The sequence below is a fragment of the Acomys russatus genome, chromosome 22 (genome assembly GCF_903995435.1).
Source record: "Acomys russatus chromosome 22, mAcoRus1.1, whole genome shotgun sequence".
In the NCBI taxonomy this organism is placed as follows: domain Eukaryota; kingdom Metazoa; phylum Chordata; class Mammalia; order Rodentia; family Muridae; genus Acomys; species Acomys russatus.
This window is the reverse complement of record NC_067158.1, coordinates 40322844-40342563: the sequence shown is the minus strand read 5'-3', so window position 1 is coordinate 40342563 and position 19720 is coordinate 40322844. Positions and strand designations below refer to the sequence as shown.

General features: G+C 43.1%; 1 protein-coding gene across 2 annotated transcripts in view; it reads left to right on the top strand.

Annotated features, from left to right (window-relative positions):
* Positions 1-19720, top strand: part of Adgra3 (adhesion G protein-coupled receptor A3) — a 101785-nt gene that overhangs the window by 75237 nt on the left and 6828 nt on the right. For both annotated transcript variants that reach the window (XM_051165391.1, XM_051165392.1), the window contains 4 exons: positions 3610-3823; positions 4033-4241; positions 13338-13462; positions 14640-14763. In XM_051165391.1, coding sequence (XP_051021348.1) covers positions 3610-3823; positions 4033-4241; positions 13338-13462; positions 14640-14763 — 672 coding nt within the window. The remainder of the gene's footprint in view (positions 1-3609; positions 3824-4032; positions 4242-13337; positions 13463-14639; positions 14764-19720) is intronic.

Sequence of the window (19720 nt, the reverse complement as noted above, 5' to 3'; positions counted from 1 at the left end):
ACGTGGTAACATGCCTTTATGTGCTCATATTTTATCCCTTTGTATTAAAATTAATAGTGAAACAGAACTATAGATGTCAAAACGTGAGGTTCTGCCTTACTGTTGTCAAGCCAGCACCTTTTCTCCCTGCTCCCTGACTGCTGTCCTCTCCCTGCCAGAGGACTAATCATCGCAGCATCCACAGCTCTGTAGGCTTTGGTTCCTCTCCTGGCTACCCTCTCTCCATCCTCTGTCATAGAGGTCATTAGGAGTGTTTTGAGGTTGAAGCACAGCGTCAAGGAAGACTGAGCAGTGTTACCCTGTCTCTCAAGCAGGAGGGAGCCACTTAAGACGTGACTGCCTGCAGTCTTCTTTGCAAGGCCCACCGTCTTCCAACAGTGATCACGAGAAGCCAAAGTCATGCATTTCTCAAGGCTTCTTAAGAGATGTTTCCAGTTTATTAGCTGCAATTTGTATGTGTTTGTATCATCCTCATCGCTGTAATCGACACATTTAAAAAACTTACATATGATTAATTGAAATTATAAACTCGGCTTCCTGCCTCCAGGCCAGTAGATAAAATTCTAGTCTCGAAGAATGTAACAAACTAAATGTTCTTCAGTGATTTCTAAAATTAGATTTACAACCTTCCCATCAATAGTGAACAACGCTTCTTTTAAGGGAAGGAAGCATACATTTTACATTCTTACTATAAATTTTGGGCATTATTGATACAGCTGGAACTCATCTCATCAGCACCCCAGGGCTCTCTTTCTCTCTTATCCCATGGAACCTATAATTATTATTTGGTAATATTCTTTATTGGGCTTTGAAGGAAGTTTAGAAGCCCTAAGAAGGGTCTGTAACTCTTGCTATGAACTTTTTGTTTATTGCTTATGATTAGTTTTATAAGCTTAAGATTGGACTTTTAAAATAAACTCCAAAGTATTACATTTCTTTTTCTCAACTCTCCTTTAGACAATATTAGTTCTGACATTTAAAAAAAATCAATTTGTCATCTAACCCTGAGTTACGACAGCTGTAGGTTCTATTCTTTTGTCCCCACCCACTGTCTTTCTCTCTGACTTCCAGCAGGCCAGAAAGTTCAGGCCTCCAGCAGGCCACCACGTGTTCCTGAACCACAAAAATCAATTTGGCTTATCATTACTAAATCTCTCCTAGAGGACTCTTTTTACTTCCAAATAATTTTGAGTTCTTTACGAAGCTGTTTTATGAATTTTATAGTTCTTAAGTTTGAATAGATGTCCATTATGTAGGATTATGAACTATTATAATTGAATTATGTTTTGATTTTTATCTTTAGGTACCATCTTATACACGTAAAGAAATTTGTGTATTTTAGGGAAATTTACTAGGTTAGTAAATACGTGTCTTTATAGTAAACTTTTTATATCACATTATGTTTGTTTGTTTGTTTCATTTTTTTTTTTTTTTTTCTTTTATTGAAAGTAGAGTGTCTTCTCATACAATATATTCTGGTTACGGTTTCCCCTCTCTGTTCTCAACCCAGTCCCTCCTCACTTCCCTTCTCTAGGCTCCCCCTCCCTTTCTGTCTTTCCTTACAAAACAGGCTCCTAAGAGAAATAACCACCACACATGACAAAATATAATACCACCAGTTGAAGCAAAAACTTTCCATATCAGAGTTGGACATGGCAGTCCAAGAGGAAGAAAAGAGTCCTAAGAACGGGCAGAAGATCCGTCTTTTCTCACACTCAGGACTCCCATAAAGCACAAGCTAATAAGCATGGTGTGCATGTAGAGGACCCGGGGCAGACCTGTGTAGGCCCTGTGCTGCTGCTGGTCCAGTCTCTGTGAGTGCACAGGAGCTTTGCTCAGTTGGTGTAGAGGGCCTTGTTCTCCCAGGGAGTGTCCTCCATTCCCTCTGGCTCTGGCACTCTTTCTGCCTCTTCTTGGTGAGCCACCCAAAGCTCTGGATGGAGGCATTCGTATCGCTGGACATTTGTAAGGAGGCTGCAAACCTTTGTATGGTTTTCTTAGACAGTAGTTCTGACAGATATTTTCGTGACATCTTTAATTTAAAAGTAATATGTAAATTTCTCAAATCACACCCAACAGATTATTGCCAGATATCTGCCATGCCAGCATTGTAAGCAGAGCACTTGCGTAATTATAAAGTCAATCATTTGCTCCAGTAGAACCTTTTAATTTTTTTTTTCAGTAAGCATGCCATGTCTACTTGGTTAAATTTATTAACAGTGAGCTATTTTCAGTAAATGTAAGTGACAGGAAGTAGTACATGAGAGATTTAAAAAAAAAAAAAGGAATAATGCTATCTGCAGCCCGAATTCTTTCCTGTCTAGTTAATAAGCAGAGAGAGATGCACGCATCAAAGCTGCAGGCCTTGGTAGCGGGACACAGGCATGCACACTATTTAGAGTCCAGGGAAGGGGACAGCCACCTAAGGAAGTCGCTGGAACGACTCTTCCACCAAAGAGCACAGTGTTCAGACTTGTATAAAGTCTTTTCTTGGCTGCCAGCCACATGTTCTGATCTGTCTCTTCTGTTGTCAACAAATTATCTTGTTCAGTAGCAAGTCAAATAGATGGATTCAGGAGTTTGTCAGACAGCACAATGGCGGGGTGCCGCTGTCAGAGACCCTTTGCCCAGCATGCCAGGCCTGTGGAGAGCGGAGGGCTCAAGCTGTGCAGCTCCTGTTGCCACAGACGTTGTAGGACATGGATGTAAGCAAGAGACTTTAGTTAGATTATATGGTGGCTTAGGATTTGGCATAGTATTCCATATGTCTCAGAAACCAAGCATTATTAAAGTGAAATACCAGTCACCTTTGTCTTTCAAGAGGAAATTCTTTTGGTACCTTTCATGAAGATTGCTTTTGAGGGAGAAGGGAGGTCGAAGGCCAAGAAAATGGCTTCATGATAAATTCTTCTCTTAGTGAATATTTTTAAATAAGTTGGTTGTTAGCTTCTGAGTGTATAGACTTTTTTTTAAAGTTGAATGCTGTGTAACATAAAATCCACAGTAAACACAGATGACGTTGCTGTTTGACTTTTTGACAGAGATCAAGTGTGAATAAGTAAGGACACATCATGTGGCCAGCAAGCACTTTCAGTTTCTTCTGTTACCTTTTCCCAAGCACCCATTTCATTGTCTCCCTGAAATGGATGCTGGGAAAAGAATGTGTTCAATTGAAATGTCTGTTTTCTCTGTAAAATTCTGTTCTTTTATTGTGTGAACCTGGCTGTGTTCATCCTTGCTGATTGTTCTTGCTCATTGTAAAACTGATGAGTGACCACTGAAATCCTTCATCCGTTTAATGCTGTCTGCTGCAGCTGTGTGTGTTGTCTTGGGAAAATTAGCAATACCCTTTTTCCTAAACTCTTCGAAAAAGAACTTGCATTTCTCTCTCTTCTATGGTATATGCTATAATGTGCGGCTCAGACTTTTTTTTTTCCTCCTGAACTTGTCAATTGTTTTAAATGTTAATTTTTTGCACATACTCTTTGCAAACCTGTTTAGCATACAATTTGAACATTTTCATGACTGTCATTGTTCAGATTTTTATGTTAGTTTGATGAACTTTACAATATATGTATGTGTGTGTGGTTTTTTTTCTTTTTTTCCCAGAATACTGTCATGGAGGCTTCTATTCAGCTTCCTTCCTCCCTTTTTTCACCAAAACAAAAACGAGAAGTCCGAGCAACCGATGACTCGCTCTATAAGCTTCAACTCATTGCATTCCGCAATGGAAAGCTTTTTCCGGCCACTGGAAATTCAACAAAGTTGGCAGATGATGGCAAGCGGCGGACAGTGGTGACCCCCGTGATCCTCACGAAAATAGGTTTGTGTGGCAGATGTTACCCGGCAGTTGCTGGGCACCGTGGCTTTATTGGTTGCTCTTCCTAAAACATGCTTATTTCTGTTCTTTGTTGTTTTAACGAGTCACTAGTGAAAAAAGATCTCGCAGAGTGCCCATCAGTGTATAAGTCGGCATTTAATTGTTTATGAAGTTTGTTTGAGAAATAACGTTTTTTTCCCCATTTTCTCCAGATGGTGTGACCGTAGATACCCACCACATCCCTGTTAATGTGACGCTGCGACGGATCGCGCACGGAGCAGATGCTGTGGCAGCACAGTGGGACTTTGATTTGCTGAGTGGACAAGGAGGCTGGAAGTCAGACGGGTGCTGTATACTCTACTCGGATGCGAACGTCACCACCATTCAGTGCGGCTCCCTGGGCAACTACGCTGTGCTAATGGTGTGGCCCGTTGTTAGCTTGATGTATAAATACTAAATATTCGAATGGCTCGCTATGCGTAGCTAAGCTCAAACAAAAAAATTTTTTTTTGCTTTTTAACTTAACATAAACGGCTCCGTTTAATTATGCAAGAGGTGATTCTGGGTTCCAAGGGAAATTGAGTTACTTTGAAGTGAAGTGAGTGAGATTGTATTTTGTAGAGGATGGTCGGCGAACCATACAGGAATCAAACCAGCCAGGCTCTGACCTCTTTAAAACATGGATATACCTTGGGCTTATGTAGTTCGACTCTGTTAACGTAGGGCAGTTGGTTCGCCAGAGAGCGCACAGTGTGTCACAGAAGGTTTTCCTGACTGCTTTGCCTTCTCCTGCTTTTCTGACCACACACCCACAACAGGGTTAACCTTTTGAGTTGAGGACTAACACGGGAATGAGGGGGGATGACTGCGGCTCTTGACTGCATGGACAATACTGAAGTGGTGTCTTCACTGTGATTGGCAGGCAGCTCCATTCTGCTCACTATTATTCAATGTTGTTGTTGCTGTTAACCATTTTGTAAAGTAGCTTCTATTAATAGGTGGGATCAGGTCTCTTAAACACTGACACTTGCTTCAGTCTTACTTCTGAGCACATTAGGGTAAAATAATCCATCTTAGTTTTGGCTGTTAATGTTGTGGTTGTTACAAGGTGTTACCACCTTGGTTGTGTGTGTAGAGAAAGACAGGAATGGCTGCAGGTCTGGAGACATTGCCTAGAAATAGCCAAGGCTCCCCTGTTTATTTAACTCCCACTGTGAATCTGGTGTCTAGGCAGCATTTTATCCAAGTATAAGTAATCTTGAAACATGGTTTTTATATACTTGACTTTCTTTCTTTCTTTTTTTTTAATGTGATAGTATTTACTGCTAGAAATGATCTTAAGGCAAACCCAGATATAATGTTCCGTAACGTTTGCTTCATTTTCCTTGCTTCTATCTTTTAAGGCCTTTCCTGGTCACTTGGCAGTTGAGTCAGCAAAGTGGCTATTTTGCAGGTGATATGATCAGTGACACCATGGATAGTCAGGCGCACATGGCTGTGAGCAGAGCACTGAGCCATACCCAGTATACCCAATATACCCAATATACCCAATATACCCTACTTCAGCACTTCTCTGATGGTTGGCGGAGAACATATCACCAAAACCAATTTATTGTTGTTGTTATTATTATTATTAATTATTATTATTTTATATTTATCCTTTTGTGCTTTAAATTAGTGTTGATAACTAATGATTTTCTTCACAAGGTGTCTGGTTTCTGTAAATTTACATTTCACCACTTTGTCTTTTAATTAAAGCACGAATGGGCCTGTGAGGGGGCCTGCTTGCTGCCAAGCCTGAAGGTCTGGGCTCCATCCCTAGAACCCACACATGGTGGAAGAAGAGAACTGACTCCCTGAAGTTATCCTCTGATCTATGCCCTTGTCACATGTCATTCACCCCCTGCCCCCACATACACATATACACACACACACACACACACACACACACACACACACACACACACACACACACACGATACACGAGTAAAAATTGGTTTTCCCTCCCTGAGTTGACATTAATTAACAATTTCTCTTAAGCTATTTATTTATTTATTTACTTACTCATTTATTTATTTTTATTTTAATACTCATTCCTTCTTCCCCTTGCTCTCCTTTCAAATTCATGACTTTTTCCCCTTAATTATTATTGTTGTTGGGAGTAATAGTGGTGGTAGTAGTGGTGGTGGTGGTGGTGGTGTGATGTATGAGTGAGTATGTGTGTTTGTGTGTGTGCACGTGCACATACATACAACCTGCTCAGTCTATAGTGTTCCTTGTGCGTATGCTTTAAGGGCTGACCACTTGGTATCGAATAACCTATTGGTGTGCTCTTCCCTGGAGAAGAGACTATTTCTCCGGCTGTCAGCATCCTGAGTTACCTGTTGTTACTTCCGTGTAGTGTTGAAGCCTTGTGAGTTCCCGTCACCCTTCCACGTTAGTACATCTGTTGGTGTCTGTCCACCTTGTTCTGCTGACGTTTGGGCAGGCACGTTGGTGACATTTCATGGATGGTGGTGTCTGACGTACCTAACAGTCTCACAGCAACTCCCTGGTCCTTTGGCTCTTACAGTCTTCCCACCTTCTCTTTCTCAGGGGTCCCCGAGCTCTAGTGGAGAGAGTTGGGTAGTAGATATAGCAACAGAGACTTGGTTCCACAGTTCTGCATTTTGATTGATTTTGGCTTAAAAATGTTTCCCGTTCACATTTTGAGGATAAAATAATTGGAAACTGTGTAGCGTTTGAAGGAGAAACAATAGGAAATACAAGATTGCCTGACATGTATATAATACTAATCAGAAGTTGAGCAGGAGGAATGAAACACAAATACTGCATTTTAAGCTTCACAGTGATACTGACTGCACTATGTGAAACTTTGTTTTTGTTTAATCTAATACTAGTTGAAAGGTTCTATTTTTGAACTTCCTAACTGTTCTTCTAAACTATTTAAATTAGTATAATCCTTTTTTAGAAGGAATAAGCTATTCTTTTATCTTTCAGACTTTTAATCTTTTAAAAAAAAATGTGGAACACAGTTTTTCCACTCTGTTTTCAGAGTCTCTTGTTTTCTGAGATGTAACTGCCACCTAGAGGCAGAAGATGGGAACACATCTGGGACTGTTGAAAAAGTTGTAGAGTACATGGAAAATTCAGAGTCCCTTCTTCATCCTACAGGCTTGTAATGGAATGAATCCCAGTTAAGGCTGTAGACATAGCTCTGAACGCTTATATAGCATGTATAAAGCCTTGTGGTCTGGCATCAGGACTACAAAAGAAAAGCAGAACTGTCCTACAGTACTTAATATCAGGTTAAGACAGAAGTAATGCCCTTTTAAAATTAAAAACTGTTGTCTTTGTTTTCTTCTAAATTTTTATTGAGTCATCAGTGTAATCCTGATTTTCTTGCGTGCCGTCTTCTTATGTCTTTATGTAAAGTCTAAGTACTCATCTCTCTTGGGCGATAAGCCACGTGCTTCTGTCTTGTGATTCCGTTTGAGAACTGCTCTTTAAAGAATGAGATACAAATACCGTTTTGCTGCTAAGTCCAGAGTAATGATATCCTGCTTGGTTCTTCTGATCGCACTGCTGTACTGAGTTACAGAGAAGCTATCCAGCACCTGAGGGGGTGAAAACACTCGACAGAAGTTGGAATTACTGGATTGATATCAGAAGTTACCAGTGCAGGCGGGGGGGGGGGGTCAGAAGAATCAAAGGAGCTCTGAGCAATAGGAGTAGAAGCGAGGTAGGATCTTAACACCTCGTTCAGTAACAGCTGGGAGGGCGAAGCGCTCACTGTGCCTGCTTTGCCTTTGTTACTAGCATCCAGCGGCCACTTCCTTGATGCTCTAGTGGTGCTTGCACATCTGTTCTATAAAGTGTGCTGAGTAAAAGCAAACCAAGTCCAGTTAATATATGTAGGCTTCCCCAGGAACGCGAGCAAGGTTTTTGCCTAAACAATTTTTAAACAGCACACTCATCTGCTTCAAATGTTTTAATTACTTCTGCATGTGACAGTGGGAATCCCTCAGCTATCAGTTGTACATAACTACAGTTGATGGCTTCTTGCATGTTAAAGAGATTTGTATGTTTAATGTGAATATGTATTCCTGTGTTCACCCATTTCACGCATGCTTGCTTGCTGGATACATTGTCCTAAACCATACTTCCTGGGTGGAGAATGGCATAGTAGGTAAAGTGCTCACTGTGAAAGATTGGAGACCTGTAGTGAAAAGCCTTATGTCGTTCTGGGTGCCTGTAAGGACAGCACTGAGGAGGCCGAGACTGGGCCATCCATGGTGCTCTCTCCAGCCAGTCTACTTGAATTGGTGAGTTCAAGTTCAATGAGAGAAACTGCCTCAAAATATAAGGTGTACCTACCTGAGTTTGAGGCCAGCCTGGTCTATAGGGTGAGTTCTAGGATAGCCTGGGCTACATAGAGAAACCTAGCCTTGAAAAACCTAAACAAACAAACAGAAGCAAAAACAAAAAACCACCAAATCAAAATAGAGGTGGGAAAGTGATTTAAGAAGACACGTGATACCACTGGACACACTGTGCTGCTGCTGCTGCGTGCTAAGGCAGTAGAGATGGCGTGGTGGCAGCTGATTGGCAGTAGGCACTCAACGTACCATGCACCTGTCTCGTCTTTATGGTATAGGCAATTGTCATCGCTTCTTATCCGCAGGCCTGGAACTGAGGTGGCTTAGGTTTGGAACATAGATTTGCAATGATTAGAATCCAGGCAGTCTGATCCAGAATTGCTGTTCTGACCACACTCTGCCCCACTTCATCTCTCACATCTCACGTGTCACAAGGAGAAAAGCCCACTGCCATATTCTCTGTCTCTCTGTCTCTATCTCTCTCTCTGTCTGCCTCTCTCCTTTTCCCTCTCCCTCTCTTTCTCTTCCCCTTCCCTCCCTCCCTTTTTCCCTTCCTCCCTTCCCCTCCCCTTCCTCTCCCGCTCCTCCTCCCCTCCCCTCCCCCTCTCCCTCTCTCCCTTAGCTCTGAGGATTTATCTTCTAGCCCTCCCCTAGTTCTCTTAGGTTTTCTCTGTTGGGTCCGTTTCCAGCAGTTTACTTACATAGTGTCACTTTACACATTTTGTGATGTCTCTGTTGGCTGCATTTCTGCAAGATGAAACTAATGATGAGCAGGACCAGTTCTTTTTACTCTTTCATTAGCTTTTAATACAGTTTAGATTACTGTGATTTCCACATGTGCCTTGCCCACCACTAGCCACCATGGCTGATGCCCAAGCACTTAGAAGCCCCGTGTTTCTTCCTCCCAGCGTTCTAACATAGCGTGCCCTAGGTCAGCTGTGATTGTGCTCACACTCTGTACCTAGCATGCATGGTGTTGCTTTGTGTGTCTTCTCTCTTCCCTGTCATTACATCTAGAGATTCCTATTGCTCTTTGATCCTGTATTTAAATACCATGATTTTTTTTCCTTAAGGGAAGTTTAAAAGTTTCATAGAAGTCATCATCTGTTTTCTTTATTCCTGACTTTTTTTTTTTTCATTTCTGATTTCAGATATATTTTCTGTTTTCTTTTTTCTTTCTTTTTGTAAGTTTTGAGCATGTCTGTATTGTGACACACAGAGGCTTCCCTGAGCTACCCTTTCTAAAGCAGATCCTGGAACACTTGGGCAGTTCCTGCCTTGTTGCAGTTTTCATTTTTCTTGTTCATGGTATGGTGGTGATGGAAAATTTTAAAACTTCTACCCATTTTCTATTTACTCTTCCTGGCCTTGAAGTACCTCTGGTGCTCTGTCAGGTGGACAATACATCAGAACCTGAATGGTGCCTGTTCTTTGCACTTCCGGTTGTCTCTGTGTCCCATGCAACACAGCACCCTGCTTGGATTCTGTTCATCTCGCTGGGAAGAATAGAAACTGAGGTCACCATTAGTGCTGGGCTACAGTGGTCTGAGTGTCTGGGGTAGGGACTTGTTCTGTCTCTGTAATAGAGTTACTAACAGTGTTACTTTTTCTCCTCCTAGTGCTGTATTTATACAATGTATTTATTCTAGTTTTCTCTGACAGTCTGTCTTAGTATAATGTAATTCACAATAACTAGACTCAAATCTTTTTTAAAAACCATCCTACTGACCTAAGCTTTTTAGTGGCCTCCAATTCTTACATTATCTTGTATTGCTCAAACCAGCAAGGATCCCCCTTCTCCTCCTAAATGCTGAATATCTAAGGGAGATTTCTACGACTTTGATGGTTCTGTGTTGAATAATTACTAAGTATCTACAGAAAAACTTTGGTTTCTTTTTACCCTTCAAGTCTTAAAGTGATTACTGTGTGCCCTTTGCACATTCTTCTAGGTCTCTTATCATGTAGGATTTTTTCTTTTCTTTTTCTCCTCCTCCTCTTTCTCCTCCTCCCTCCTCCCTACTCCCCCTCCTCTTCCTCGTTGTCTTCTTCTTTGCATTTGGGCAGGTCACTGTTCCTGTGGGAACAGAGCCTACTCTGATGGAGCAGAGTTTCTTTAGTCTTCATTGGACTTATTTTTGAGCTAAATTTGGTGCATTGAGCTTCTCTTCCTGTTGTCTTGCTCTTGTGACAGAGTTATGTTCTGCCCAGGACTATGGGAAGTGTCTTTGCATCCTTCTTCGGCCCTTCCTACTTCCTGTGAGATGTTGGTATCTCTCTGTCTTATAGGGGATAACAGCCCCAATTCCTGTGGTTAGTCGGTAGACTCTGAAGCAAGCAGTGCCAGAGTGTGCTGGCTCTGATACTTTCTATGTCCAGGATACTGAAAGTTTATATCTCTAGCTCTTATGTCTGTGCTAGTATGACTGCTCCTCATATAAATAATGGATGCTCATTACCCAAAGGTTTAAAAGTGTCCCTGATATTCTAAACGTCTCATCAGACTTGTTTCTTGGGGCCATGTGTTGTAGACCCATATTGTGGGCACATTACAAGGGCAGACTGTAGGATCATCAATGAGGCCTTTGTCCGTTTCCTTCTGTGTACTAAGTTCACCTTGAGCCCTCTGAGGCCTGTGACTGTCTACCTATGGCTGCACATCTGCTGCCCAGCATTGTGCCCGTCTGGTGGGCACCTAGTTTATGGCTGTTGAGTAAATGGAGTACTCACAGTCTGCAGCTGGCCAGGATGCAGGAGAGCACCAAGGTTGGAATTCATTTTTCCATCCAGCTGTTATTCCTTCAGACATTGTGAAGAGCTTTCTGGTTATAGATGCATCACTGTGAGCTTCTTCCTGCATCCAGCCACTCTTTTGTACCCTTAGCTGTGGCCAGCTGTGCAGGTATCTTTGTGATGTGCCTTGGTCCTATCTAAGGAAGGCAGGATTAAGGTAGCTGCTCTCTGTGAGCAAGAGAGTGTCCATTTTGGGGTTGGGAATCCACACTTGTCAGTGAAGGTCCCTTGGATCTGATCCTCACAGGACTTAGTTTTTACACCCCTCAGTTTTGTGATCTGTAAAATGGAACTAGTTATGTACCAACTTCATAGAGCTGTTCTGAATAAAGTGCTGGATGGTTAGCGACGGGGCCACGTTCTGTTAAGTGGCTTGCTGCCATTGATGCCTGAGCTTTGTCTCTTACAAGGCTTTTTGTAGTTCTAGCTTCAGCAAATGCAGTCAGGCTCAGTTGTCAGTCTCTCTCCCCCTGCAGCTGTGACCTGCAAGGGTAGGAGTCACATCTTGCATGGTATTTGGTGTGTTCAGGTTTTTGGAACTTGAGTTTACTTCCTGATGGCTTTGTTGCCTTGGGGACACTGTCATCTGCCATGTTGTCTCAGCTGGTGACTATGAGCGTGTTAAGTGGTGAAAGGTATTAGGGAGGGTAGGGTCTGCATCGTCACCTCGTGTGGGGTGCTACTCTCTTTTTTTTCTCTTCGCTGTGGATAGACATGGAAGTAAGGATGTGGTCCAGCCCTGAACATGACTGTTGGACTCAACAGGCATTCTTTTAAAAAGATGTGAACTTTGGAAGGAGCTGTGTTGGTGGCGACTGGGAGGAGTTGCTTAATTAGGGGCTGAGCATGGATATGATCAGTGTATTGTATACATGATGAATAATCGAAAGAATAAAATTTAAAAGCACAGCGGAGCTAAGTGTCCTGTCAACGTCTACCTGTTCGAAGTGGGGTCAGCAGCTTGTGCTGCCCTCGGTGACAGGGTGGTAAAGGGTGTCGTAGGTGGCTGAAGTGCTGCCACAAAGGGGTGTAGAATCCTCGCCTCATCTTTGTAGCTTAGCCACACTAGGCAAGCGCCTTTCTCTACTGTCCTTGCTACAGAGCCAACAGACTACCAAGAGTTGACGGGCTGAAGTCAAAGTCAGCATTTCTTATTTTTAAGGAGATTTATCTTAGATTTTTTTGGTCACCATTTCAATGATTTGTCTAATGTTACATAATAGTAGATTCATTAAAATCTTACGGGATTACCATCGTGTATGCAGTCTGTTAGCGACGCAAAGATCGGCTTCTATACGCGGTATAACTTCTGTTCCTTTTTTTTTTATTATTAATTTATTCTTGTTACATCTCAATGTTTATCCCATCCCTTGTATCCTCCCATTCCCCCCCCCATTTTCCCATTATTCCCCTCCCCTATGACTGTTCCTGAGGGGGATTACGTCCCCCTATATATTCTCATAGGGTATCAAGTCTCTTCTTGGCTACTTGCTGTCCTTCCTCTGAGTGCCACCAGGTCTCCCCCTCCAGGGGACATGGTCAAATGTGAGGCACCAGAGTACGTGAGAAAGTCATATCCCACTCTCCACTCAACTGTGGAGACTGTTCTGACCATTGGCTAGATCTAGGTAGGGGTTTAAAGTTTACCTCCTGTATTGTCCTTGGCTGGTGCCTTAGTTTGAGCGGGACCCCTGGGCCCAAATCTGCCTATCATATTGTTCTACTTGTAGATTTCTAGGACCCTCTGTATCCTTTTATTTTGCTATAACTTCTGTTCCTTAAGCATGGCTATGAGACTTAGGTTCTAGGATTGATAGGCCAAACATCTTTTGCATATGATACAAACCATAAACAGGGTGATGGTCTGAATAATAAGTGTCTTTCCTAGGCTTATGTATTTGAACACTGGGCTCATTGTTGATGGTGCTGTTTGGAGATTCCTGTGGGATCTTTAGGAGGTAGAGCCTTGAAAGAGGAAGTGCACTGCTCAGGCATTAAGCATTTGTAGCCTTACCTTACTTCCTACTATCTTCCTGTTTCCTGTGTGTGGAGGAAATGAGATCAGCCAGATTCCTGCTCCTGTAGCCATTTCTATGCCTTCCCAACCGTGCTTGACTCTTATCCCTCTAAAACTGTGAGCTGAAATAAACTGTCCCTTTCTTCAAAGAACAAACAAAACTACCATAGTTAGCACAACATAAGGTAGGAAGACAAAGAGCAAGGGACAGAGTCGGAATAGAACACAGAGATGTCAGTCTGGGCCAGAGTTTTTGGTCAACAGCATTCAAGAAACTTCTGGTAGCTACATGTCTGTAACAGCCCATGACCATTTTTTTTGTCCCCTTTAGGATCTGACTGGGTCAGAGTTGTACACGCCAGCAGCCAGTCTCCTGCATCCTGTGATTTATACGACTGCCATAATTCTCCTCTTGTGTCTCTTGGCCGTTATCATCAGTTACATGTACCACCACAGGTAGGAGTGTGCATCCGACCACTGTAGACCTGTGCACACGGACGGAAGGACTGTATTTCATATTCAGTTGCTCTAAGCTTAGGAGTGACAGCAGGGGCGCCCATGCAGAATGAGGATGCTTACTCCAGACTGTACATCGCCCTTGCTCCATGCCACCCGGGGTGGGAAGAGTCGTTCTCTGAGGCTCCAGAGCTAACTTCAGCCCTGAGTTTTCTCTCCTCTGTTGAGGACATCGTCCCATTTCCAGTTTGCTGGGTTGTACCTGGGAGAGATTGTGGGAGTGAGTACTGGGCGCCTGAAGGAGAGTGGAGTTTTGTCATGTATCGGGGTCCCTGCAGAGCCTTCTCTCGGTGATAGACAGTCCACACTTGTATTTTATGGCTTTTACACTGTTGCAGTATCTGTAAAGATGGCACTTGTAAGAAAGTTGGTGACATTTGAACAGAGGATTTGGTTTCTGTTCATTGAAGACACAGCTATGGAAACTTTTATTTTCTGATTGGAAGTAATGGACTAAAAGGGTTCGCTAAGCAAAAGACTTACTTACAAAGATTCTGCTAGGAAGTATTCTCCTATTTAAGTCAGACATGTATGGCATTTGTTGACATTTGCTTTGGGGACAAAAGGTGATTTTGATGCATTTAAAAAAAAAAGAAAAGGAAAAGAAAAAAGAGAAACTTCAACATTTCATTATAAAAGGGCAGGAGGAAATGCATTGGGCATTTAGGCTATGTGGCTATGTAGCTTGGGCAGGACAGAATTCGTTGGTGCTCTGCCAACATTTCTGTACAGCTAAGTGTGTAATCCAGTATTCTTAGACACCATTAGTGACTGTTGTCTGTGTTGAGACGACGGAGAATTTGTATAACATTAGTGGGTGCTATGGTTCGTGAGTGCCTTAAAAATATGTAAAGTTAAATGTTTAGAAACAATGTTAGGTCAAATGGTCCCTCAAATTATGAGTGTGTGTGTGAGCGAGTGTGTATATGAATGTGTGTGTGTGTGTGTGTGTGTGTGTGTGTGTTGTATTTGTAGTGTATGCTCAGTTAGTAAGATTTTAAAACTTAAAGCATTTAAATGTACCCTTTTGTGCAGTCAGACTTAACCTGTAGCTGCTCATCAGAGCCCTGCTGCCAGTGTGCCGACCCAGGGGTCACGTTCCTCTTTCTTCCAACAGCTTGATTCGGATCAGTCTCAAGAGCTGGCACATGCTCGTGAATTTGTGCTTTCATATTTTCCTGACCTGCGTGGTGTTCGTGGGAGGAATAACCCAGACCAGAAATGCCAGCGTCTGTCAAGCAGTAAGTCAAACTTGAAAGGTTTTAGGGTGGAAAAAAAAATTATGGTACTAGAAAATAACTTTGTGTTGTGTTTCATTAACTGTAAAACAAACAAACACTGTTTCTCTGTAGTTTTCGCTTTACTTGCAGCCCAGTCTAATACCGCCCACTAAGCAATCTGGCAGTGTTCTTGAAGTTTTGAATACTTATTTGCAGCCTAATGACTAGTTCTAAAAGCTTTTCTCTGTCCTTAGTACTTGCCTGTTATCTGTCAAGCCCTTTACAGGGCTGAACAGTTCATTTCAATGTTTATAAAGTCTCAGCTTCGAGTGAAAAAGAAATGGCATTTTTCTGACAGATTTTAAAGAAGGACTTAATCCATTGATGAAAGCCAGAGGAATTGATCAAAACTAAGAACCCATTAGGATTGCTAAACATTAATAATTAAATAGTTAACTCTTGCTTTTAAATTATAACCATTGCTCTTCATGTATACATTATTCTTTTCCACCTACCAAGATGAGACTTGATAGATAGCCTATGACCATATAGTGGGGGAGGAGGTCCCCCTCGGTCACAGACCTAGGGGAGGGGAATAGATTGAAAGTGGGAGGGAGGGAGGAATGGGGAGGATACAAGTGAGGGGAAACAATTGAGATGTAATCTGGATAAATTAATTTTTTAAAAAAAGGAATAGAATATTTCTCTCCATGTAAGAATAAAAGATAGTTTTCTTTCTTTATTTGTGTATTGCTTACGTAAGGATAAGCAGTGTAATACAACGGTGAACAATCAGACTACTTGGATTTGCACCTCAGTTCTACCACTTACTGAGTATGTTGATGGGCAAGGTGCCAGTTTGTTGAACTGTTTTGAATTTGTGACCTAAATCCTAGCACGTGAGATGTCACTTAGCTCATGGTGCACAGGTGTGCAGTGTTGTCTATGCATCTCACCTTGGAAAGTCCCTGTTTCATGTAACTCGGGGAGTGTCCGCTCTGTCCCCACTGAACAGCCACTCCCCTGTTCTCATCCCTCCAACCAATAGCAGTTTCCTTCCTTCTCTTGCTTGTCTGACTTTGCCTGCTGGGGCTGTGTGACCTCCTACCATTGTACAGCGTGCTTGAAGGTTATCTGTGTGCCTGAATATGGTATCATTTCCTTCTTTATAATGATCAAATAATATTCCATTCTGGTGCCTTTTTGTATTCATGATAAGCAGGAATCATTTCATCGCTATTGTACAGCAACAGTGAGCATAGACTATAAATTTCAGTTTGAAATCATGATTCCAGTTGCCAGTGTGTCTATCTCAGTTTCTGACCTGCAAATTGAGGTGATAATTGAATTGTTGAGTGTTATGACTGTATACATTAAAAAGCAAAACTAATTCACACATGCATCACCAGAAATGACATGAAAGTTTAGAAAAAATTAAATATGACATTAATGTACAAAAGTCTCCTTCCAGTATGCAGACATGATGTCTTGGCTACTTTCTAATTATTGTGGTAAGATACCATGACCAGCTGGGCACAGCAGCTCACATTTTTAATGCGAGGAGGCAGAGCCAGGTGGATCTCTGTGAGTTCAAGGCCAGCCTTAAAAAAAAAAAAAAAAAAAAAAAAGATGCCATGGTCAAGGCAACATAAGATAGGAAGCATTTCCTATGGGGCCCACTGTTCCAGAAGGTAGTAGAGTCTGCAACCACCATGACAGGGAGCATGGCAGCTATGCAGGCATGATACTGGATACGAGTGGGTTAAGTCTCAGGACGTGCATATGTCCAGAAATCACCTCACACTGGACTAGAAGGATCTCTGGTGTCTAGATAAATACCAGCCTAACTCAGGAACTTGTGACACAGGCACCTGGCTGCCAAAGGAAGTCATTTCCCTTGCCTCAGGCAGAAGGGACATAAGCCAGCAGTGACATATACCAGTGGTGGCACATCTAAGCCTGTGCTGGGCTCCCTCAGTCCCTATTCACAAATACCTATTATACATTTCAAACCTCCCCAGGTAGCCTCCTGGCACTGCTCACCTCCCCCCATCTATGTTAACCCCTTACTCCCCCCTTTATAACGACGGCTAAGTTCCCCCCTTCCCCCACCCTGCTATTTTGTTTCTCTCCAGATAGCTCTTGCCGTGTCCATTCTTGCTTCTTTCTCTCTCTGTTCTAAAACCTTTCAGATGCATCCAGATGCTCTCACTCTTACTCGCAACACCCCCACCCCCATCACGGAGCCGCCATCTCAGTGGTTTCCTTGACTGTGCCCCTCATATGTAGAGAGCTTACATCTGTGCACAAGTATGACCCGGTGAACAAGTGGAATGCGAGTGAGTGTATCCTGTGAGGCTTTAAAAGTGTGCAAACCGTGGAGCTTCACTCAGGCTTAATGACCTTGCACTTGTGGGTCTGAATATTCATGTTGTGTTGTACACAGTGGCCGAAACCTGGAAGCAACCAAGTGCGTGCCTGTCACAGACAGTGAGAAACTTGGGCATGGACTGAATAGTGAGGACCACGACCAGTGAGGCTTAGGTAAAAATAGGCTGAGAAATCATAATTCACACTGACCTGCCTTTTTCCTGTGATAAACATGAGTAACATAACCCGCTTTCCATAAAGATGGGTAGTTGCAAGAAAACTGAAGGGTAAGAAGAGGGGAGGTAGTTACCTTGAATCGGGCTTCTGTGATGAGGTACAGGTTGTTGTCAAGGTCCGAATTTCATCTCGCTGGTAGATTTCCAGATGCTTATTACGTCATGAACAATCAGTGTATTAACAGAGACTCAGGCCATGCCTGGCCCAATCATGCTGGATCATGGCCTGTTTGTGGTCAGACCACCACCATTGTATTCTTAAGAACTAATTTAAAATGGTTGTGCGTTTGTAACAATCGCCGAGAGGATTCAGTGACCGCATTTCAATAGTAGCAAGCTTACACTAACTTCTCAGTAAGTGTTACCTAGGAGCACTGCCTGCAACGACGCAGTGACATCTCAGCTGTGTGATGTGTTTGCGTCAGCCATTCCTCTGCCCTGGAAAGCATACTTCCAGGTAATGAGTCTCGGATCAGCACAATACACAGACAGAAGACAGCTTCTTTGTTCTCGGTCCCTCACCAGTCACATCCTTGCTTCTGGCTTACACTGCAGGTACTGTCAGTAACAGTTTTAGAGATACTGTCCCTCATGCCCCGCTGTCCGGGCTTGCTATAATGTCATGGTGCCTAATTACTCTTCCTTGTCTCCGGACTCTACGCCACCACAGGTTAAATGAACCAACACAGAATCTGACCCATAGTAGACACTCCTTAGTTACTGAGAAAAAGAAGCCCATGTTTATCAATAGAAATCAAGCCCCAGGCGTTATTTAGCATCGGTCCTGTTAGTAAAGCCTGCGGTGCGCTTTGGTACAACTCTCCTCAGTTTCGTCCCAGAGAGCACCTTGCCTTCCTGAAGCAGACATGCTAATTCATTCATTAAGGACATAAATAGGAAGAGACGATTGTAAAGATGACCAAATAGTGGGTTATAGCCTCTCTACAGGACCTCAGAACAAATGCTCCAGTCAAAGGTTTACAAAGGACATTTTCAGTGAGTGACAGACATAGCAGCCCTGTTCTCGTGTTCATGACTCAAGGCTCCTTGCTCTCACACTGTAAGAGGATTCTGTTGGCCGGGCTGGGAGAGCCGTGTGGAGGACGGAAACCTGCGTGAGGATGTCAGGCCCTGGTGGGTGGCAGTCATTCTGTGCCCGCCTCATCCTCTTGTTCTACTAGTCTACCCAGCTGAGGCTTCTGTATTTCTCTTGTAAAATACGGGTCAGGGTGGCTAAATGGCTAAATAGAACAATCTTCCATCTCTAAAACTGAGCCCTGCAGGCCTTTAATTGAAGCCTTTGGGAGCAGAGGGTGGATCTCTGTAGGTTCAAAGTCAGCCTGGTCTACAAAGAGAGTACCAGGTCAGTACAGTGAGACCCCATCTCTCTATAAAATGAGGGTTTCAGCACCAGCTGTGTAAACTGAGAACATGACTGCTCCAAGGTGATTGACTGAAAGGTTTTTGTTGTAGATATGAGGGAGAGTGTAGCCAGAGGCATCTGGAACAGCCCAGAGCTGGGAGAGAGTAGTGCCCTGAACGTGGCCACCAGACTGGGCTTGGCCATGAGAGGAGAGAGATAAGGGGAGGGTAAGAGAGAAGAGAATGTTAAGCAAAGGAGACGAAGAGAGGTGTCTAGGCTCAATCTTCTTAGCAAATGTATTTTATTATGAACTTATGTACCGAGAGTACGTCACTTATAACCCGGCTAACCTAAACAATAGGAAAAGGAGATTAAAGAATACAATAATGAAACGGTAAGGACATCAGTTCCGAGGAACAATTCTCCTGGTGTAATCAGCAGGATTTCTTCTGCTGGAACCTGGAGCCTCAGCCAGAGCCTGGAGCCCCAAAGCCTTCCCTTGAGCAGTTCTCTCTAGGAGCGTCTCGAAGTGGAACGATGAACAGCCAAAACTATGCCTAGTCTCCAAAGGCCCCACCTCCTGTTTTTGGTTCACATTTATACCTCCTCTCAGAATTTGTTCAAGGACTTTTTCGGCTGGTTAACAACCAATCTCCCCCACACGGTGGTTGGACTTCTAAGGAGATAAACATCACCTGCTTTCTCACAAGTCTTTTTCTCATCCCACACTTGTGATCTAAACAAAAAACGTGTTTATCTCTCCTTCAGAGGTGAGTCAAGAGAGGACCGAGAGGCCGCTTGGCTGAAATGGCCGTGTTATATAGGAGTGAGAAGCTGAGGAAGGGAAATCCATGGGCTGGAGATGGTTAGGATGGGGGGCAGGGTGAGGCGAGCCACGAGTGGTTGTGATGCCGAGAAAGCCACCAGGCCAGCGTGTCTTTTTATATGTTATAGGCACCACAGTTAGCTGGTTTCTTTTGGCCCTGACAGTCTCAAAGCAGGCCAACCA